This window comes from Saimiri boliviensis, chromosome 6 (assembly GCF_048565385.1).
Source record: "Saimiri boliviensis isolate mSaiBol1 chromosome 6, mSaiBol1.pri, whole genome shotgun sequence".
Classification (NCBI taxonomy): Eukaryota; Metazoa; Chordata; class Mammalia; order Primates; family Cebidae; genus Saimiri; species Saimiri boliviensis.
This window is the reverse complement of record NC_133454.1, coordinates 25,350,758-25,373,656: the sequence shown is the minus strand read 5'-3', so window position 1 is coordinate 25,373,656 and position 22,899 is coordinate 25,350,758. Positions and strand designations below refer to the sequence as shown.

General features: G+C 48.1%; 2 protein-coding genes across 3 annotated transcripts in view; one reads left to right on the top strand and one right to left on the bottom strand.

Annotated features, from left to right (window-relative positions):
- Positions 1-3: 3 nt before the first annotated feature.
- On the bottom strand, positions 4-21,873 carry VPS26B (VPS26 retromer complex component B). The gene is made up of 6 exons (XM_003942953.3): positions 21,651-21,873; positions 12,319-12,475; positions 7,640-7,804; positions 4,480-4,655; positions 2,688-2,830; positions 4-2,344 (listed from the first exon to the last, which is right to left on the bottom strand). The coding sequence occupies exons 1-6, from the start codon at positions 21,871-21,873 to the stop codon at positions 2,198-2,200; spliced, it is 1,011 nt and encodes a 336-aa protein (XP_003943002.1). The 3' UTR covers positions 4-2,197.
- The window catches only part of NCAPD3 (non-SMC condensin II complex subunit D3), a 68,476-nt gene continuing 67,417 nt past the window's right edge, over positions 21,841-22,899 (top strand). For both annotated transcript variants that reach the window (XM_003942951.4, XM_074400430.1), the window contains exon 1: positions 21,841-21,899. The gene's annotated coding sequence lies outside the window, so the exon portion shown is untranslated. The remainder of the gene's footprint in view (positions 21,900-22,899) is intronic.

Genomic DNA, 22,899 nt, shown 5'->3' with positions numbered 1-22,899 from the left:
AACTTGGTGGACCGTGGGCACAATGCCTCCAAAGCCACGGGGGCTTCCTTTAATCAGAGAGACCATTAAAACAAATGTTCTTTTAAAATACAGCCATTGAAAAGACGACACATTAAGAAACATGTAAACACTGCAGCTGCTTAATTACAAGTTGCACTGCTTGATTTAGTACCTATGCACTCCCAGGTTTGGGGACCTTAAGAGAGGGGGACAGGAGCCTCCCCTCACTTTCACAGTTGGATAGAGAAGGCAAGAATGTGGGTAGAGTAAGAGAAAACAGAAGACCTGGCTTGTGCACAGCGCCTGAGAGAATCAAAGCAAAATCTATCTTCTAGTTCTCCCAGAAGAAAGGTTTAAGATGTTAGGAAGGATGGAAAATGAACATATGTTGTCAGTTGGGAGGCAAAGGAATTGACAAATGCTTCTAGTTAGAATACCAACTAGGAAAAGGAGGCATACAGAGCTTGACCTCATGCTCTGAAAAGGCAAGGAACCCAGAACCTGCCTCCCTCATCCACTTCAGCCCCAACCTTGATCAAGGGCAGTGCATGGGTGATCCTGTTCCCATGAGGATTGTGTGTCACACCTGAACACAGGACCCTGCATGGAGGAAACAACCTTGGCTTCCTTGGTTTTGCTGCCCCTAGTCGCCCAGGCCACCCCAAATGCCTCTCCCTCCAGTCTCAGCTCTGATCCGTGAGCCCTGCCAAAGGCCTGAGACTGCACTCATCTCAGGGAAACGGGAGTCTGTCTTTCCTACACTAACTGAAAGGTGACACGGGAACCAACCACTTAAATTACTGGGAATTCAGACCGCCAAATACTGTACCTGTTGGCCAGTGAGGCCTGCTTGGTCTTTCTATAAAGGGAAGGGAAGCCAATAGGAGAGTAATGCCTGTCACTTCCAGGGGAGTCAGAAAAAGGACAGTAAACAACTTAGGCCTCAGCGCACAGCCATAGAGGGAGAAGTGCCTCCTCTCTAGCATAACAAGAATATTCACAAGAATTTTTGTCTATGTGTTTTTTTAAACACACAATACCAATGGTCCTAAACTTGGGTCAATCAACTGGTGAAGATGGCATTATTTGGCAAGCAGAATGATTCAGAAGTGAGGCAGCAGCCTACTGCAGAGGCCCCAGTCTCCCCTGCGTGACCTGGAGGAAGAGGTAGGAAGGGGTAAAGGGGCTTGGGCATTAGTAAGAACAGCCTTGCTAAGGGTTCAAAACTAAGCCCCAATTCCCAGAAATGAAATGGAGGGTGAGGAGAGATGAGGGTCCACTCTCAGGGAGGTGGAGGGATCAAGGCCCCTTCCTGGGATTGCTTCTTAAGGGAAATAGGCCCTCTTGCTAAGGGCTTGTTGGGGCACATGGAACAATACCTAGAACAGCCCAGATCTTGGGGTTACCAAGTGGAGCCATGTGAAGGCAGGCAGTTGCCATGCTCTGATCTTCCTTGGTGGACTGGGCTCAGCTTCCTGGGTTCAACACTGCCACCATCCACGCATGACACTGACCCCTGGGCTTCTCTGTGCCCAAGGCCATTCCACAGGCTTCTGTTTCAGGACGTTTCTAACAATCCAGAGAGGATGGAGAAGGGAGGTGCTTGGGTCCCAGCAGTCGGGGGCCAGAAGGAGGTGGCCTGTGGGAACTTGAGATCACCACATCCAAGATTCCCAAAGAGGTAGCTTCCCAATCATGAGTCTTCCCCCTGCCGTTTAGTGGGGGCTGGCCCCACTCCTGCCACTACCTCAGGGACAGTGGAGGGGAGTACAAGACGTGACCACCCAGGGCCCTGTTGGCAGCTCAGAATCCTAGGGACATGCTCAGATCCTGTATCAGGAAGCTTGGAGAGCCAGGAGCCAAGGATGCGTGCTCTCTACTCCCCCTCCTGTAAGACACAAGGCAGCCCCATGAGGAAGGCCTCGACAGAAGGCTCATGTTCCCCAGACAGGCTGGCTTCCAGGATGCTACCTCTCCTATCCCACACTGGCCGTAGAATCCCAAGGAGAGACTGCTTCCCACCCCAAGTCCCTTGGGTTCTCCAGAGAAAATAATTTAAGTCAAAAACATGATTTGTTTTCAGGTTGCAAGTAACAGGTCAACTGAGCCTCACAAGGTCCGCCCCCACCCCCAGCCGCTGGTGTTGGTAGATGGGGGTGCTGGGTGGACGCCCAGCAGCTTCTTGGCCTTGGGGGGCCTACTGCCTGCAGTTGTTGTCAGATAGCTGGCTGGGGGTCCGCACCTCACCCAGGGAGGTGGTGCCCTCGAAGCGCTGTGAGGCGATGGCCGCCTGGTGGGACATGCTCTTCCGTACGATGTCACCCTTCCGCCACAACACCACTTCCTGCAGAATGGAGAGGGGGCAATGTGACACCTTAGAGGGAGGCGTGGGGACAGGTTTCCCAGAGGCTCCCAACTTTGTCTGGGAGTCTTGGGCAGGACTTCCTCTGCTTATCTCTCACCAAAGGCAGCAGCTGCCAGCACCTCCCTGTCCCTGGTGTGGGCCAAAAGGGCAGGTGGTTGCAGGAGCAGGCCCGAGGAAGCAGACTCTAATGCCAGGTGGAATCCTTGTTCTTGCTGTGCAACTGTGGGCGACCTGATGTTCCCACCTCTTGGCAAAAACGGAGCCTGACCTTCCATAGGAAACAAAGCCTCCTGTTCTGTCCCAAGGGCATCAGGGCCCTCACCTGCTGCTTGAAGTAGCGCCGCTCCTCCTCGTCTATCAGCACCAGGTTGAGGTAATAGCGCACAGAGAACTTCTTGTTGATGTCCCGCATGGTGGGTGTGAGCTCGTACCCTGCCAGGAAGAGCCGGATCGGGATGGACTCTCCTGTAGGGGGAAGGCAGGGGTCAGCACAGAGGGCAAGGTGACGCACTCTCTCTTATACCAGGTCACTCTGACCACTGCAGAGATGCCACTGGGGCACAGCACAGGAACGCTTCTGCCTTCTGGGAATCCGGCTCTATTTGCACAGCTGGCTCTCTCCTGCCCAGCCGGCTGCTGAAACAAAAATGGGACTCTCCAATTCCACTCCAGGTTATGTTGCAACTTCTGTATGTCTTCTCCAAAACAGAGCAATGGAGTGGGAACAGCACAGGGATATTATTAGTATAAGCATCTTTTGATTACATGCAGTGTGTTTAGTTACTGAGTTTTCAAAAGGCAGCTGTCAAAGTCCACTTAAGTCACCATTTCACCCAGCAGTTCTGATGCCATCTTCTTTCATCCTCAGTGTATGCCCTCTTGTGTGGACTGCCAGGGTGGTATGGTGGTCTAGAAAGCAGAAAACCCTCACTATGGCCTCAGTTCTGCATGAACCGCTTGTCTGATTTGTGAGTAGGTCTGCTGCTTCCTCTGGACCTTCGTTTTCTCATGTGGAAAATTAGAGAATCAGACTACATCATACTAGAGATCCCTTGCAGCTCTAACATCATGCCTTGTCTAGTATCAGTGGAACAAAATTAGGGCAGTAATTCTACCGAGAAAGACCAAACCTATAATGTAGTCTAAAGCTAAATATAAGCTATCTTATAACTATCTGCTGTTTTACATGGATTCTCAGTGACCCATTTCATATGTACAGGAAAAATGACAGCTGGCTCTATTTGCACAGCCAGTGAAAAAATGGGACATCAGAGAGTGTCAGGAGAGCTTGGCCCCAACCCTCCAAGGACCTGGCATGGTAACACCTGAGAGTGTCCTCAGAGCTGTGGGCGGCTAAATCTGTGGTGCTCCTCCTTCCACATGGAACAACCTGTGAGAGTAAATGGAATAAGCTACATAAACCCTGAAAGCACCACATGCTTCAAGATGAAGAGAGTCTTCACCATTCTTGAAGAATGGCCAAAGAGCCAATGAGGAATGTAAATGAAGGCTTCTTCCAGATAATCACAGTCCCCAAATGACAAAGGGCTTCCAGCTCCACTATCCCAGATGTAATGTTAGCTCCCTGGGGCTGGAAGAGGACGCTTCCACCAAGTTCCACGGCTACCTGGGCACCTTGTGGTGTTGGCTGGAGTATCCAGTAGTGCTCTTTCTACCTGACAAGTGAATTCAGAGAGTAAATGGGAGCCAGAGCCAAGTCACAGATGGGCTGCTATGTATGCATCCCTTGCTCCCTAGCAGCAGAGAATGCCACAATGTTAACAGAAAGAAGTAGGAATGTGTTCAAACCACATCTGCTACGCCTGGACTTTGCAAAGCAGCAGCTGAGGTTCAATCTTAAGTACAAGCCCAATATATAAACCAAGTCTAAGTGGAACTTTTCAGGGTGAGGATGGGATAGTAACCTGAAGTTCTACATACTCAGCCTTCCTCCTCTTCCTTATTGGCCCCCACAGTGTAAACTGAGAGATTAAGAAGCTACAGGTTAAGAGGACACCTGATTTTGACAGTGTAATCCCTCAAGCCCCTCCATAATTCTGTGTAGGACATGGGAAAAAAGCTGTGGTGGCTGAGGCTTGGGCTTGGAGTCTCACCTCTCACTGGTGCCCCGTCCATGATCTCATACTTGGCTATTGTGTCGTTCTCGTGATACACGTTGGGGCCTGTCCCCGTTGTTTCCCGCTTGATGATGTCTATCTCCATGTGCTTGATTTTGATTCTCACCAGCAGGAAGTATATCTTCCCTACAATGACATCTTTCAAGTGGTATCTGGACAACAGAAAGTACAGGAAGTAAGATGTGGGTACTGTGGCCAGCCCTTTCTGTTTCAGTAGAGCACACACACCACCACCAAGCATGCGGGTTAAAGGTCCAGTTGCAGGGCACACTCACCCATCACCCCCACAAGGCTGTGGCTGAATGGTTTTCCAGTGTGGACTCTGCTTGGATTAAGGTAACTTCTATCCCTTCCACATTCCACGCAAAGGACATCTCTCCTGAATGGTACTTCACCCATTCATGTTTGTTCGCCTGCTCTATCTCCTCAGGATGCAGCTGCTTTAGTACCTTTTATATTTGTGTGTGTTTTTGAAAGATACCCTAATGTGTAAGAGGCCAGTCCCACAAGCACAGGGACTAGTCTCTCCTTTCCTTTGATCTCCACACAGTGTCTCTTGGGAACTGGGCCTAGATGGCTTGAAGCACACAGTTCTGTCTGCTCTAGGCTGACAGGCCAGGCAGCAGCAGTAGAGCAAGATGAGTGAATCACCCTCAATATGGGCACCTGCTTTCTGGGCTCCGCTGGCCTGGCCTTGTGAGCTGCTCCGAAGTGAGCCATGTTGGCTAACAGTTCCTGACCCTTAAGCTTTTTTCTCTGGGTCAGTCAATAGTACCGGTAGTCTACATGTGCAAGGCCTGTATCAGGCATGAGAGAAAGAGAGCAAAATCTTAAAACCTGATGCTCAGCTCATGGGACAAGAATGCTGGCATAGTCATCAGAATTCATCCCCCTTATGTTACAGGTGAAGAAAAGGAAGTCAGAAGAAAACAGATGTTTTCTTGGATAACGAGGATATGACCAGGATGTGAGTAGGGGGTAAGAAAGGTGGTAAACCCAGGATCCTAGTTCCCAGGCCGGAGCGCTTACCAGTATTTCACATTACTCTTCTGTGCAGAGTCTACAGAAGATTGCAGATACCCTGAGCAAACGGCCTCAGCAAGTTTGCATAAGCTGCCAGAGGTCACCTGGGGCATCTTACAGGGGATGTTTAGAGACCATGGATTCTAGGTATTTTTAAACTCCTACAAATCACACATTCCTTTATTTTAAATGTTATATGGAAGCAAAAGCTGCTCCAGGTATGAACGCGGAGAGTTAAAAAAAATAACAAAAAAGCTGCCTGTGGACGGAAAAAAGGTGGAGGGTCAGGTCTAAGGACCCCCGACTTCTCTGCCATCTCACACTTTCTTTGTGTTTGAAATCCACTGACCTGGTCCAAGCCACTCGTTTTACAGATGAGAAGGCAAAGTACAAAACATTAGTACTTGCTAACCTTAGCCCAACTGCTTAGTGGCAAAATGGGGACCTGGTTTCAAGTCCCGAGTTCTCTGACATATAAATCACGCACTCTCACACAGAGCAGCTTGTTGTGCAAAGAGAGGTGTGTCTGGAAGTGTCCAGTGTCCCTGCCTCTCTAGAGCACCTTTTCCACACTAGCTTTGGTCTGGCATGCACTGCTGATCAGTGGCTGCTTTGAGCTCCTACAGGTGGCACAGCTGCTGGCCTCTGCCCTCACCAGGTGGCCAGGGCAGTAGTGGGTGGGCGGTTTGGATGGCTCCTTTCTAGGGAGGACCACAGAGCCCTGAGGCTGTGAGGAGAAAGGGGAAGAGCCTGTTCCCATGCCAGGCTGCCAGGCTCAGATCAGCTTCCCTCTCACCTTACCCCACTCTCTGTTCACTGGTGGGCTTAGGCCAGGCAGGGCCAATTCTGGGTCACATTGGTCATTTTCCTGGGGCCCTCTAGGCTCCAGGCCTGCAGGCGGGAAAAAAAAACACACCATTCCTTCAACCCTGTTCCAAGTTTTAAAAAGTTCTGTTCCTGACCCTTCAAAGGTGAGCCATCTGGTGTAGTTCCCACCGCTCCCAGCCTCTGCATGACAGAGGAAGACCACAGAGGACCTGTGGGTCCAGGAGGTACCACAGTAAAAATCCTACTTAGAGACTTTGTGGCTTTTTGGTCTCTGTGAATAGAATACCCCTTTTACTTTTGGATATTTGATTTCCAAACAATTTCAGGAATATCATATTCAAAAGAAACATGCTTTTGAAACAGCCTGTCAGGAAGTTTTGTGATTTATAACCAGCTAATTATTTTGATGTTCTAACAGTAAACACAGTTTAAAAGATATACATCTTCCCAACTTGCCAGTTAAAATAAAATTATCTTAAGACCTTTATAAAAAAATACATCAGGGCTGGGCATGGTGGCTCATGCCTGTAATCCCAACACTTTGGGAAGCCAAGGCAGGCAGACCACTTGAGCTCAGTAGTTCAAGACCAACCTGGGCAACATTACAAAACCCTGGCTCTATACACACACACACACACGCATGCACGCACGCATGCACACATGCACACACACTAGCTGGGTGTGGTGGCGCATGCCTGTGGTCCCAGTCACTTGTAGGGGTGGAGGTGGGAGAATTGCTTGAGTCCGGGAGGTCAAGACTGCAGTGAGCCACGATTGTGCTACTGCACCCCAGGCTGGGTGACAAAGCAAGATGCCATCTTGAAAAAAAAATCTGATATTCATTTTAGTTCATGGAGGAAGCAACAAATCATGGCCAATGTTTGGTTTCCTCACTTTGATTTCTAAAGACGTACATGGAGGGAACACATGATAATGGAATGGTATTCTGAGATTGTTCTTTTCTCAGAAGGAAACAGCTGAAGCTAGAATTCCAAAATAACCTCAAGTTAGTTTAGCTTGACTTTGAAAGGCATCATAGGATGTTTAACTTAAATATAGCACCTTAGCTGAATATGGTTTGGTTTAGGTAAATGAAGTGTTTACGTCATGGTTGGCCCACCTGCAGCTAGCCTGCCATACGCACTCACTGGATTGCTCCCAGGGTCTTCCCTCACTGCAGGCTTCCACCAAGCAGTCGAGTCACGGGGTGCCGTCAGATCGCACTTAGGTCAAGTCCCATCCTAACCTCCTCAAATAACTTTCACCTTGGCACTGAGACACTTACTTGGATTTATTGTACTCAAATTCAATGTGCAGACAGTCCTCAATCCCAACCTCCATCTTGATGGAAGAGTTCAGCTCCGGGTATGTGCTGAGGGTGTGAACTACAATGTCCATCTCTTTGACAACATCATTGAGGCGGCGGCTGATGGTAGCTCGAAGGAAATAGCTGTAGGAGACAGAACTGTCATGAATAAACACTCCCACACTCCAGATGCTACCTAGATATAGGTACCAAATTGGCCCACTTGAGAGAAGCCTGTATGAAGGTTCCTAACTGTTGAGGGCTTTGTATCCCTTTAAGAATTTACAGACCCTCTTCCAGGAAAAGATGCATATATGTACCTACACATAAAATTTTCAACCACAATTCTAGGGAGTTCAAAGACCCTTTCCCCAAAATCCCTTTGTGACGCCCATATCACTGGGTAAAGAAAGCTGCTCTAAGGGAAAGTGATTTCTCTGCCTTGTACTCTAATCACATGTTATTCTTAGGTCTTTAATGGCCCTTACCACTATTAACCATGTATTTGTGTACAGGTTTTATTTCTTCAACTAACTCCTGGCTTTGGGGGCAAAGAAGTCTCTCTTGTACTCTTATATTTGCATGTTTGTTCACTGAATATTGTTCAATCAATAAACCTTTTTTAAGTTAAAAGAGAAGACTAGGAAAGAGAGAAATTATTCATTCTGCTAACTTTTTTTTTTTTTTTTTTGAGACAGAGTCTTGCTCTGGCACCCAGTCTGGAGTGCAGCGGTTCGATCTCAGCTCACTGTTGCCTCTGCCTTCCAGGTTCAAGTGATTCTCCTGCCTCAGCCTCCTGAGTAGCTGGGACTACAGGCGTGTGCCACCACGCCCAGCTAATTTTTTGTATTTTTAGTAGAGATGGGGTTTCACCATGTTAGCCAGGATGGTCTTGATCTCCTGGCCTCGTGATTCACCCACCTCAGCCTCCCAAAGTGCTGGGATTATAGGAGTGAGCCACCACACCTGGCCTCCACAAACATTTACTGAGCTAAGCACTGCGCTAAGCATAGGATGAGTAAGAGTCTCATGGGAGGCTCACTGTTCACTGAGGGAGATGGGCAAATAGAGAAACTGGAACACATGGAAAGGGCTAATTGAGATGCTACAATCCAGTTTTGTGTGAAGGGAGAAAAGGGCATTCCAGAAGAGTAAACCTTACTCCAGAAGAGTAAGACACTGCCTCTTACTCCACTAAGAAGATGACTGCCTTCCCAGGCAACACTTGCAACGTGCTCCTTTCTCTGCTTTGTTCCTTAGGGCCTAAACACATCTCTCCATCTTTACCTATCCTTTCTCCAGCAGCACCCCTCCCTCTCAGGACCTCTCCTCCTCCCTCCAGCACAAAACTCTTCATTATGGATGCACACTGAAATCACCTGGAAAGGAAAGGCTTTAAGAAGCCTGCTGCCCAGCACATGGGACATGTGATTGCCCTGGAAAGGAACACAGGCATTCGCATTTTAAAAAGCTTCCCACGTGATTCTAATGTGGAAGCCTCGGTCTGGCACCTGGATCCTTCTACATATTCTGATTTCCCCAAGATCATCAATCTCCCTCTAGCTAAAGCCTTTTTCCTCTGAGCTTATTAAAAACTTGGTCCCCAAAGTCACCAACCCCAAGAACCCTCTCCAAACCTTACCCTCTTGACCTACCATACTTTCCCTTTCTTTCTTCAGAGACACTGTCACATGATGGGTTCTGCACCAACTCTTGAGGATTCTCCACAAGCCACTCCTCCCAACCCCTTGCTTCTGTTTCCACCGTCCAACAGAAACTGCTCACCTTGAGGTTAGTAACCCATGGCCTCCCAGGTCCCAAATCCAGCAGCCCTTGCTTCTGTGTCACGTGAAACACTTCTTCCTTGAAACATTTCTTCCTTGAAACGCATTTCCCTCGGTTTCACAGGGACACTGCCCTGATTTACCCCCTCTCTTCCTCCTGCCATCCCGCAGTGGGTCCTGGCTCTCCTCTCCCTGTGCTTCCTTTCTTCAAAAATGTATCAGTTATGACCTCTGAGCAGATCAGTCCTGACTGCACATTTCTAAGTCTCCCCTCTGTCCTTAGTGCCAGGTTTGTGCTTCCAATTGTCTGGTAAACTTTTATGTTTTCTCTATTTTGCCAGTACTTCAGCCTGCCATCTAGAGCTGGAAGAATCACCTTATCTCCAGATCATTTCTTCCTCCTGATAGCTCTCTGTCTCCATCTCCACGGCTACATGTCTCCACTCACTGGTAATCTCTGCTGGTGGCTACTAAATTCCTCATTTTCTCTCTGTCCCATTGCAGCCACCAAAATCATACTCTGAGGTCCTCACAGCAGCCTTCTGATAGTTTTCTCTCTACACTCTTCCCATCCACCAAATGCTACATATTGACTCTAATCTTCCAAAATAAAGTTTTCCTTAAGAACAAGAAAAGAAGTCCACAACAATCTTTTCATGTTTTCTCTCTGCCTGTGCAATAAGATACAAGCTTTTAATCTGGAAGTTACATCTTTATCCTCAATTAATTTTCCCAACTTTACCTCCTCTCTTTCACAACATGAATCCTAACATCTTCATGAGATTTGCACATTAACATTTTTCTGTTATTGTGGTAAAATACACATAAAATCAAATTTACCACTTTAACAATATTTAATTATACAGTTCAGTGGCTTTAATGATATTCATATTGTTGTGCAAACATCACCGTGAGTCTCCGGAACTTTTCCACCCTTCCCCACTGAAACTCTACTCATTAAACACCAACCCCCATTTCCTCCTCCCCTCAGCCCCAGGCCTCCACCATTCTACTTTCTGTCTCTATGAATTTGACTGCTCTGGGTACCTCCTATAAATGGAATCAGACAGTATTTGTCCTTTTGTGACTGGCTTCATTCACACAGCATACTTTCTTTTAGGTCCATCCATGTTGTAGCACAGGACAGAATGTCCTACCTTTTGAAGACTGCGTAATAGTCCACTGTAGGGACAGCCCACATTTCCTTTATCCATTCACCCACTGATGGACGCCTGAGTTGCTTCTACCTTTTGGTTATTGTGAACAATGCTGCTGTGAACATGGGTGTACAAATATCCGTTCAAGATCCTGTTTTCAGTTATTTCGGCTCTAGAAGCGGCTCCAAAAGTGGAACTGCTGGGTCCTATGGTAATTCTGTTTCACTTTTTGAGACACCGCTATACTGTTTTCAACCCTTCTTTCTGCCATAAAAACACTTATGACAAATCCACTGCAAAATAAATTAAATAATAAATCCCTCAGCCAAACTTAAGTGATGACTAGATAACCCTCATTTCGCTACTTTCTCTGGGTGCAATTATGAAACACTGTCTTTACTGGGTGTCATGTCAGTCTTAGACTTCTCGCAAAGATTTGTTTTTTCTTTAAAAAATAATTTTTTTTTTTTTTTGTAGAGATGGGGTATCAGTATGTTGCCCAGGCTGGTCTTGAATTCCTGGCCAAAGTGCTTGGATTACAGGTGTGAGCCACCATCTCTGCAAAGATTTAAAATCAGCCTTCACCTCTTCTGATGGAAGGAGGGAGAACAGAGAAGGAAGGGAAGCAGAAGGTACTTGCTGTGGTCTGCACCTTCCTAAACTCAGGTCCTCAGGTGAGGAAACAAGCTGATCTTATGACCTGGAATCAGGTGTTCAGAGTGACAGGGGAGATTGCTTTATCCCAGTGGCATCAGATAATCTCAAGGTTACATCTAACAGTCTATAGCTGCTGTGGATTTTTTTCACCCAAGAGACCTTGGCATCAGTCCCTATTCTCAGAGTTTCCAAGACTGTAACAGTAAAAGCAATCCATGTACCTATGTGATCATTAATACATTAAGAACTTGTCACACTGTGTTATTATTTTCTTATCACTCCCCAAAGGAGAAGACACCTAGAATTAGAATCCAAATCTATTACCCACTTTTGAAGTGAGAAGGCCGAGTTTACAGAGCTCAAGATCACACTGCAGCTGTGTGGCAGAGCTGGACAGCAGGTTAGGATCTCCTGACACCCAGCCAGCAGGGGTGTGCTGGGGGTGGCTGACTGTTGAACTCTGAGGAATTTTATGAACTGGCTGTTAAACACAGCAATTATTTAAAGTTAAATTATGTAAACTTACAATTAAATGCATCATATTAAAAACAAAGGTATAAAATCTCATCACTTCCTATTTTCCGGCCCTTTACAATGCTCTCTGCTCTTGAGGGAATGTGCGCCTCCATATGACGGTAGTGCTATGTAAGGGTGGCTAGCGTACATCTCTCCCACCTCTACATTTAGGAACATTAGGTTGGTAACCTGAAACTGGCCATGTCAATTGGCCACTGTTGAAGGGACATTTCTCAGCCCACTGAAGCCCATAGTCAAACACTGAATGTCCCATGATAAAAACTAGAAACTAGCTATCTGCGAAAATCCTTTGCCATGTGTGGATTCATCTCACAGAGTTAAACCTTTGTTTGACACCTGCTACAAACTAGGGGCACTTTCCTCCTAGAAAGCCCATGGTTAAAGGTTTACCAGCATGCCACAGCTCGCAATAGTCTTCCTTCTCAGGATCCCTATGAAGAGCCTCAAAGTAGATCAGCCTCAGGTCCTGGTCCACATGCGGCAGGTTCTAGGGCACAGCAGGGAAGCAGCAGACACAACTTACCGTAGCTTCACATTTTGCCCTGTGTAGGACTCATACGGCTTCTCCACGTGGGTAAATTCAAAGTCGAAGGCCTGCGACTGGGTGATCTCTCCAGGCCGAGCCAAGTCCTTCACCAGGGACACGAATTCATGGTGGTTCCCGCGATCATAGTAGAGTTCTGGTGAGAGACAGTAATGCCCTCCTTTATCAAACCCTGAGCTACACCGGCCGAGTGAGGAGGCTCTGGGCTGGAGGTACTGCTTTTCAGAAGGACCTCCCCACAGAGCAGACCCCTTCTAGCTTTGTTTCCTTGACCTCCACTCTTCCACTCCCTCCTCCTTCTCCAAAGGCTCTTCTGTTTTATATAGTGAAATCCTGTGGCAGAAAAGGAACCCAAAATAATCATCTTTTAATAAGGGATAAGTCATGGGGGCCAATATAAGAAATGCCACATTTCTTTAAACAGCAGCATTTCTGTTTAACACTTCCAACTTCTGAAAGGATATAGCTATTTACTCATTTCAGCCTTACAATATTAATCTTCCGAGACAGCAAAGACAGATCTTATCACCCCATTTAAGAGGTGACGGAAACTGAGGCACAGCATGGTTAACTGACTGGCCTGCAGTCACAGAGCTGGCTGCAGAGCTGGGACTAGAGCAGGTCTCCTCCTAGACTGCATCTATTCCTATCACCTGGTATAATGCAGGTCATGACACAACCCGCTTGACAAGGCTGTGTGTGAGGTGGCAGGGGTGATGTAGGTGACAGGCTTAGAACAGTACTTAGGACATAGCAAATACTCAAAAACATAGTTACTAGCTGCTGCTATCACTCCAAAAGGAGGGCATGTGGCCAATCGAACATGGACATTTTCATGTTATTCCCTTCACTGAAATTAGGGGTTGTCAAGCGTCAGTGTGCATCAGAGTCACCTGAAGGGCGGATTAACGCACAGATTGCTGGACCGCTCGGTAGTGTTTCTGATTCAAGAGTGTAGGGTTGGGCCTGAGAACTGACATTTCTAATAAGCTCCCCGGGACTGCTGTTATCACACTTTGAGAAGGATTGCTCTAAATTTATCTTCTTCAGGAAATAGTTCTGGTATTTCTTGATAAGTTCATGCCACCCATTTGTCCTATATTATTTTACGTCTGCTTGCATTCTCTTTAAGAATAAATTTTGCTATATACATGGTCCCACCCCACCGCTCCCACATCCCCAGCTCCCTGGTACATCCTAGAACCTGGCCCTACAGAGGTGAGTTCTTAATACTGCCTGTGGCTATGCATGGCCACATCACAGTTCAAGCCTCCACCCCTCATGCATTCTGGGTTTAAGTCCCAAGCTAGACTGCAGCCTGCAGCAGGGCAGATGAATTAACTGCCTGCGGAGGAAGAGGCGAGTCTACAGACAGGAGGTCTGTGGGACCACTAGGCCCAGTACGCAGCATCTCCGGGACACAGGAGGTGAGCTCTCTTGGGCTTTAGTGACTGCGGGGGAGGTGTATCTGTTTTGGGTCCCACTAGACAGCAGAGATCTGAGTCCCGATTAGAATCAAAGCCTTCTTGGACCCAAGAAACCAGATCTCTTGCCTCCCCAGAGCCACCATAGTGTTCAATCCCGTCCTAGGGGGGGGAAAAAAATCAGCCCCAGAAAGAAAAAAACAGTTTTATGTGGTGCATTTCAGTCTGAGTGCAAAATCTATCCCCTTGCTGGTCTATGAGCTGGCCCCAAAAGGAAGGCATTCGGAAGCAGCATAGGCTCTGTCATTTATACAGCTTGGGAAGGTGGCAGTAGTACGAATAACCCCATACTAGTGATGCCACTTCTATATAAATTCAGTGTATAATGTGGCTATGGCTTGTGGCTGGTTTCCTGTGTAACTACAGTCAGCCACAAACAATCTTTTATTACAAACAATGCACCTTCCCTTCCAAACACTCAGTGGTTTCAGTGGTAGGCAGCGTTCTGGGTAGTAAGTGATAATCCACAAAGCCTCAGAGTTGAAGGTGGCAACTCCAAACTATGGGGGGAAGGTGACTGTGCCCCTCAATAAAAGTCAGAAGTGCGGGACAGGTAGAAGTGGAGTTGTGGCCAGCCCCAGGGACAGGGACTCCTCTGCTTACTCTTGTAAAATGAGTCCTGGTTAATGGTGTTGGCTTCCATGTGGAAGCCGAAACCTTGACTTGGGAATCTGGTACCTCAGTTTCTAAGCACTAGATTCCAGCCATAGTTTCAGGGGACAGAAGCAGGCAGAACAAGGCCCCAATGTCCAGAATCCATGTTCCAGAGTCAAGAGGAAGAAGGAAAGAGAAAAATACACAAATGTGATCACACGGCCCAAAGGCAACATCAGAAAGAAACAAAACAGAGAAGGTGCAAAGAGCGTTCAGGCTGCCAGCATCGTGGAGCCTAGCCACAGTGCAGACGGTTCCGCCTGGCCCAGCAGGGAACCTGGAGGAGAAGTCATTCCCTGCATAGCATCACCTTTTCCCTAGTGCCTTTCCTTCTGGACACACATTAATATCAGCTCTGACATCAAATATCATGGAAGAGCGGCCAGGGTGAGGTCAGAGCAGGGCTTCTTAATCTATCCTTTATAAGCCATCTGCAGTACTTCTGCAAACACTGTGGGGCAAAGGGGCAGACACAGCAGTGCTTCCCACTTACCAGAAAGTTTGGTTTCCTCTTGTATAAATTTAAAAAAAAATCCAAGGCTGTTCTCACAAGAGGTCTGGGACGTAGAGACTAAAAAAAGCCTCTATCCCATGCCAAAGAAGCAACCACAAGTCATCTTTCATTCTTCCCAACCACCAGTCCTCAGAGACCAGAGATGTCAGGCTAGAAGTAGGAACTGAGTAAGTTTTTGGTTAAGGTAACTACCCTGTCTTTGGTTTCCTTCTCAGTCCAACAGGAGGAAATAACTTTTGTACTCAGGATGTTTTCATGGTGAAACTTGCCACCAACAGTTGAGAAGTGAATTTGCCATTCTGGTAGGAAACTGAGCCAGCTTTGCCTCACAGTTCACCCATGACAGCCATCCTAAGCTTTGCTGCTCGGCTGAGGCCATGTTTACTCCAAGCCTCATGTAGTCTTGGAAGAAACCTAAGTCAGCAAAGCGTAAAAAGTCCTTCAAAGAGCCTCCTCTTCATCTGACCCTCCCAGCCCCTGTCTGCTGGCTGGCCACTGTCAGGATTTGAGCTTCCCACATCCTACTCCTGTCTGTTAACCCTGGGAAATCTGCAAGCACTGGCACCTCTAGGTGGCCCACACCTCGCCAGGCACAGCTCTGCTCCAGTCCCACCAGTAGCTCGTTAAGAATCAATCCATCTCATCTTAATATGCCTTTTACTTAGTATTTCAAGGGCTAATGAATTAAAATACAGAAGCCTCTAGAGATTTTTAAAGTATGGGCTTGACTGGTATTAATGGATTTAGTAAAACCTAAAAAAAAAAAAAAATCCAGATAATGTCTGTTGGCTTTGGAGTACAGGGATGCTCCTGTCTGCCCTCCTCCACGTGTCTGACTTTCTCATTATGTTTGGTTTATTAAACCCCATTAGTCTCCAAAGCAGCCCAGGATTCTAGCTAAACAATGGTCTCTTCTTCTCACAATTATAGTCTTTCCTTACAGTGCACCTTACAGACTACTGCTACTGCATCTTTCTAGAAACGTGGGCCATTAGGGTGACTAGGTCTTAGACCTTTCTATCCTATGGGCCTGACCCAAGAGATGCCCTCACCACATGTGTTGGTATTGTTAGAATACAGACCAAGCCGCCGGAAAAGTTTGCTAGGTACAGGAAGGATCCAAGCATGGCTCAAAAACTTGCAGAGGACAATAGGAAAACATGCACAATATAAGTGAGTAAATAAGATCTTTTTTTTTTTTTTTTAAATGGGGTTTCACCATGATGACCAGGCTGGTTTTGAACTCCTGACCTCAGGTAATCCACCCACTTTGGCCTCCCAAAGTGCTAGGATTACAGGCATGAGCCACCACGCCCAACCTAAATAAGATCTTACACTCTCAAGGGGTAATGTTCAAACTGCCACATCTGAGCAGTGGTGCAGGACCAAATGAACCAGAGGTCTGACAACTCTTCCGTTCTTATACACAAGGGAAAATCAGTTTCAACTTGGCACAGGAGAGTGTGAGGAAAGAAAGATGTAAAGGCAGGTAAACTCACATCAGCTTTCACACTTCCTTATCCCAGTTCCCCCAGTGAGGACACAGCCCCAGTGGGGGCACGCCAGCTGGTGAACCACTGAGTTCTCAGGCCCTGATGGAGAGCTACATGTTGCTCATCAATAACAAAAGCTGGAAGCCCAGTCGCTCAACCAGCAAAGCACACCTGAATTCTGTCTTTCTTTCATTAAAGTAATTCTTGCTTATCTAGGAGGAGATGAGGGGGAAAAAAACAAAACGAAGAATAGTTTCTGTAAATTCTTATATCTGACTAATGTATCCATTTAACAAATACTTACTAGGCACCTTCTACGTGCTAAGCACTGAGACTGGAGATTAGACACCACACTAATGATGGACTGAAGGTAGTCCCTGGCTCTCAGGTGCTCAGAATTTAGTGAGAAAGGCAGACAAGTTTTTTTGTTTTTGTTTTTTTTTTTTGAGATGGAGTTTCACTCGTTACCCAGGCTGGAGTGCAATGGCGCGATCTCAGCTCACCGCAACCTCCGCCTCCTGGGTTCAGGCAATTCTCCTGCCTCAGCCTCCTGAGTAGCTGGGATTACAGGCACGAGCCACCATGCCCAGCTAATGTTTTGTATTTTTAGTAGAGACGGGGTTTCACCATGTTGACCAGGATGGTTTCGATCTCTCGACCTCGTGATCCACCCGCCTCGGCCTCCCAAAGTGCTGGGATTACAGGCTTGAGCCACCGCGCCCGGCCCCGCAGACAAGTTTTTAAATAAGTCATAACCCTGTCATAATCCTGCTTGAAAAGAGGTATTAATGAGGCCTCTGGAAGAACAGTGGAGGAAGCACTTAAGTCAGCCTGGGGAAATCAGAGAAGACTTTCTGACGGATGTGACGTTAGCCAGGCTTTGAAGAAGTAAGAGCTTGGGTGGAACGTTGTATCTTGCAGAAAGATGTTACTATACAAAGGGAAAATACCAAGATTCCAGAAGACAAGGATAGCATGTGGAACCTACAAGTCATGAAAATGAAGGGCTGGGGGAGAAGAGGCTGAAAAGAGGCAGGGTCAGCACAGGAGGGATTTGGATATACTTTCCGCCATTAAGCAACAGGGAGGCAAGAATTTTAAGGAAGGATCGACAATGACAGAACTGCCTTTAAGAAACTTCATCCTCACAGAAAATGACCTGAAAGGGGAGGAAAACAAAAGCAGGAAGACCAGTTAGGAGGCTGCTACAAACAGCAAATAAAAGGCAATGGCACTGAGAATAGAGAAAAGACGCCGGTTTAAGGTACAGTGCAGAGCTAGCAGAGAAGGCCAAAACTTAGCAGCCAGCTGCATGGGTAGGAGGAGGAGCCAAGAGTTCCAAATGATTTCCCGATTTCTGAGGCTAAATAAACCTAGGTGACAAAGGCCAAAATGGGAAAAAAGGAGAAGCAGTGGGGCTGTGGCTGGGGCAGAGACAAAAAGAGGGGTTTGTGTTTGCATGCATTCTGAGACACCTGTGGGGTATCCTGGTGGACATGTCTAGAAGGCAGCTGGAAAGACAGGTGTGAAACTCAGAAGAGAGGTCTGGTCAGGACAAAGAAATAGCCTGGGAGTCATCAAATATAATTCATGGGGCTCAGCATAGTGACTCATATATGTAATCCCAGCACTCTGGAAGGCCAAGGTGGGAGGATAGCTCGAGTTCCGGACCAGCCTGGGCAATAAAGCAACACCCTATCTCTACATAAAATTTAAAAAATTAGCTGGGTGTGGTGGCATGCACCTCTAGTACTAGCTACTTGGGAGGCAGAGATGGGAGGATCGATTGGGCGCAGGAGGTTGAGGCTGCAGTGAGCTGTGATTGCGGCACTGTACTCTAGCTAGGGTGACAGAGTGAGACCATGTCTCAAAAATTTTTTTAAATAAAGAATAAAGAAAAAAAGTCATCGGTGCAGATGAGATTGCCACAGCAAGTGACAGAATGAGAAGGGACAGAGGATAAAAGTGATACTTTTGCTTTCTTGCCTCCAAATCAACAAGAGGGACAGAGCTCAGTGCTATTCACTTGCTTACTGCCATATGCCACCCCGTGAGCCTGAACTCAGAACCGACACAAGTTCCACCCATTTTGCACATAGTCATAGAATGCAATGAAGGAGAAAACCACAAGACCACAACTTCGGCAAACTCGCTCACTAGCCTCGCTCTGATACCCCAAGCTCAGTTCACAATGACTGACATAGGCGTATGACACAAATACTTCACAACATGCTTCTTTCGGGGAACTAGGAAGATAAAATAGGAGGAATATAAGAGTCTAAGAAAAGTCACTCTGTGCTTCCAAATAGGCTGGTCCATCTTTACTACCTGTCAATGTGTGTAGTTTAGGAACGCAAACTCCCTTTCACATCAAATATAACTACAAAGGTTACTCTTATGCCTTGTTCTTGATCAAGAAATATATCCCAAAGCCAAATAATAAGAAGCATACTGTCCATCGTTCTGTGTTTTTTTATTTCCATGCCCTCACGTAACCATGGATAATTGAGCGTGAACAATATACTTCAGCACAAAGCTGGGATTGGCTCCATCTACACCACCAGCTGAGACTGGCCCATGTGGCCGAAATAAGAGATTTAAGGCAAAGAGCTGAAACATGCACTCCCTATCAGCAGACAGGGCGACCTTATTGAGGTAAAATAGGTATAGGAGGAAGAGTAGCAAATCAGTGAGTGATAACTGAATTTGTGAAATGGAAACATTACTACATCAACTACCATAATTTTATAAAGGAACCCTTGATAAGGGTCATGCATGATCCCCTGACATGCCCAACATTCTCACCAAGTGATTTTATTTTCCTGGCGTGATAGCTGAGAAAGCTGAGGCCCAGAGAGTGGCTAAACTCCCCAAAGTCTCATGGTCAACTCAGCCCAGGGTGCCCAAGGGCCCAGGAAGAGTTACCAGTGGAAGCAACAAAAGGTTCTGGAAAATTCAGCAGTGATGATGGATGTCTCAGGAGTAAGGAGTTAGACAAGAAACCAGAGGAGCAGGCACAGCAAGTAGCTTCTTCAACTCTCCTTCGTTTAGACCAGAGGAAGGCCTTGACACTGCTCCTAGAACAGCTCATTTCACACTGTCTGGGGCAGAAGGCATTCCGGATTATCTTTCATATACTGACAAGGTATTACCACCTGAGAGTAATGGTATAGACACAAACTAAACATGCCTGTCAACACTGTTATTATGGAGCCAAAGAATCCATGCAATAAATTTAAAACTACTACTAAAAAATACCCTTGCTCAGTAGGCAAGGATTTCTCAACTAGTTACTATGCTTAGCATAATATGCTTTAGACTCTTCCTGTTTATCCTGGGGTTCTTTGCTAGAGGTGATTTTACCCTCCAGGGGATACACGACATATCTCAAGACATTTTTGTGGTCACAAGTCAGGGATACTACTGTTGTCTGGTCAGTAGAAGCTGGGAACGCTGCTAAACATCCTACGACAACATGCCAAGGGATCCCAGACATCACAGTACTGCTACTGAGGAACCTTGCCAACTACCCCGCCATTGAACCCATAAGCAGGAAAGCATGGAACTTACTCTTTGGCCCCTCTTCTGGTATAGTAACAGGCCTTTTGTATTCTAGCTTTAAAATAACAACAAAGAGCTGCCTATAGGATCAGCCAGTCTTCACCTGATTTCATGTTCTTAAATACCAGAGACAAAATGCTTGAGGCTGAGCAGTGGACCCAAGGGCCAGCCTGTGTCTCAGTGTTTCCTGCCTTTGTGAAAAGGAGAGAGCAAATTCTCTGCTAAACTCTCAGGATATGAGAGAGGGTTTAACAGGGAAGTCTAAAAACTGTTACGTATGCAGTGTGTGGTATAGGTATAGATTCTCTATCAGAGGTGTTTGCAGCCCACAGGGTATTTACTGTGATTCTACTACTAACCTAATGACAAAAAAACAATTTATTTTAGAAGTGCCCAAGCGTTTTAATAACACACAAGAGTCGAAACAGGCTTAGCATTGGAGACAACCCAGTCTTGACAGGGAGCTCCCCAAATCCCTTTACTACCTTTTACTGTCTAGTTCTTATTTATTTTTTGAGACAGGGTCTTCCTGGTTGTCATCCAGACTGGAGTGCTGCGATGTCACCATGGCTCACTGCTGCCTGGAACTCCCGGGTTCAAGCAATCCTCACATCATAGCCTCCCTAAGACTACAGACATGCACCACCATGCCCAGCTAATTACAAAAAAAATTTATTGGGTAGAGACAGGTCTTGCTATATTGCCCAGGCTGGTCTCCAACTCCTGGCCTCAAGCAGTCTTCCTGCTTCAGCTACCCAGTGTTGGGACTGCAGGCGTCAGCCACTGTTCCTGGCCCTGTCTAGTTCTAATGATTAATAATCATCTAATCACCTTTAAAGGCCGTTAAGAGCATTGAGAAACTCTGATCACTTAATTGTGGTTTTAGAAACACCATTTCTCTGTCTTCAAAGAGAGAATTTGGTAACTGAAAACTCGCATTCTAATAAAGAATTCTAAGAAATGCAGCTTAGGTAGTCAGATTTAGACTGAAGATTACAGGTCTTCTTTCTGGAAGCAGGTACAAGCACAGGTAGTTAAGGGCTGAGGTGAGCTAAGAGAACTGGTTAGCTCTCTCACACCACATCTAAAGAGAAAAAGGAGTTGGTGGGGGCGCAGGGAAGCGGGGCTCAGTGGATCAGCCTCACTTTGCGTCTGGCAGTTGCGGATGGCCGGTAGATAGGAAAGCCAGTATTGGCAGAGCGGTCTCCCCTTAAAAAACCCACCTGCAGGTTATGGCCACAGCACCTCCCTCTGATATCCTGGGGACAAGAAGCAAAGCTGAGTGCATGCTGAAGAGACAACGCGGAGAACCCATAGGCAAGGTGCTCATCCCACGAGGCACAGCAGGAGCTTCCTCCCGCCCTCGCCATCCCCATCTCCCTGGCAGCGCGCTGTTACTTATGGCAGAGAGGACAGTAACGCAGGGGGAGTCGCCCACGGGCGGGACTTGTGGCTGAACCCCAGGCCTCAGACTGCAGCCGACAAGTGACTGCGACAGGCCTCACCGGAGTCGGGCCCTGAATCGGCCTGCTCCGCGTCCGCTCCCCAGTCGGCGCCCCGGCCAGCTGTCCGCGCTGGGGGAGGGCGTCCTGGGGGTCGACTCACCGATCTGCCCGATGAACTCGATCTTGATGCCCTGGTGCTCCAGTCGCTTGTTGGGGTTCTTGAGCGCAAGGCTCACCTTCCCGGAGACCGTCTCCCCGTCGTAGAAGAGGAAATATTTCTCCTTCTTCCCGTCCTCCGTCTTGTGCTCGGCCCGCTTCCTACTCTCCGCATCGTTCAGAAGGATTTCCACCTCCACGCTCTGCCCGAAGCCGAAGAAGCTCATCGCACCGCCGGACCGGGCGCGTCTTGGTAAGGACCGCTCCCTGGCACCGGGGCGCGGGCTGCCCTAAGGAGGGAAGGCCAGAGGGCCCGAAGTGCGAGAGCGCTCGGCAGCCGCGCGCCGCCCGGCTCCGCCGCTGCCACGGGGCAGTGGGCGCCGACGGACAGCCGGCTGCACGCGGGAGGGGCAGGCCGGGGGAGGCGGGCGGCCGCGGGCTGCAGCGCCGGAGCAGCAGCGCACCGAGGAGCAGCGCCCTGCGCCGAGCCAGTCCCAGCCAGCCCAGCGGCCGGTGGCAGTGGGCGGGCGAGGGTCGGCCGTGCAGTTCTGCGGAGGACAGCCACACAGAGCCGGGTGTGCGTGGCCTACGCCTGCCGGGTGCGGTCCAGCGCCGAGCAGCGCTGCGACCTGCCCAGCCTCCGGCGGTGCAACGCACCGTGGCGCTGGGGCAGCTCCTGGCGGGGGAGGGGGCGGGCGAGCTCCAGCCCGGATGCTTCGGAGCAGCCGCGCGCATGCGCACCCTTTTCCTCCGCTCAGGGACCTCGGGGCCGCCAGGATCAGTCGCTGCGCCTGCGCAGGGAGAGCGCGCCAGGCGCTCCCGCGGTCGGCAGGACAGCCGTGGCCTCACTGGGACGTGTTCCGGGCCTGCGCGCGTCGCGCAGTCCACAGAACTGCAGCTGTCTTCTGGGAGAGCTTCCGGCTGCTTTTTCCTTATTGCTTTAGCTCAGTGCAAATTGGGCTGCCTTCCACATTCGGATACTACACTGTTCCAGTGCTGTCTGACGGGAAAGGCAGCCCTTTGACACTCGCGAAATGTCACCTGAAGAGGGCAAAGGTGACAGCTACTACCGGAAGTACCCTGTCTCAGATACCCTTTAGAGTTCCTCCCATTGAAGAAAAACGGGAAGGGAAAGACGCTGTTAGGGTTTAACTCGGGCCCTGGCTCCTTCAGGAACGACAGAGCCTGACAGTCCGCTCAAGAGCCTTGCTTAGCTTCCAGTCTTTTACCCGACCGGTTCTCTGCGCCTGCGG

Bases quoted from the DNA above. Each gene is read 5' to 3' on its own strand.
- VPS26B (XM_003942953.3), bottom strand. From the start codon at position 21,873: ATGAGCTTCTTCGGCTTCGGGCAGAGCGTGGAGGTGGAAATCCTTCTG. The intron at 12,476-21,650 runs GTGAGTCGACCC...GTCTCTCACCAG, and splicing joins CGAGTTCATCGGGCAGATCG to AACTCTACTATGATCGCGGG. The intron at 7,805-12,318 runs GTAAGTTGTGTC...TGTCTCCTACAG, and splicing joins GGGCAAAATGTGAAGCTACG to CTATTTCCTTCGAGCTACCA.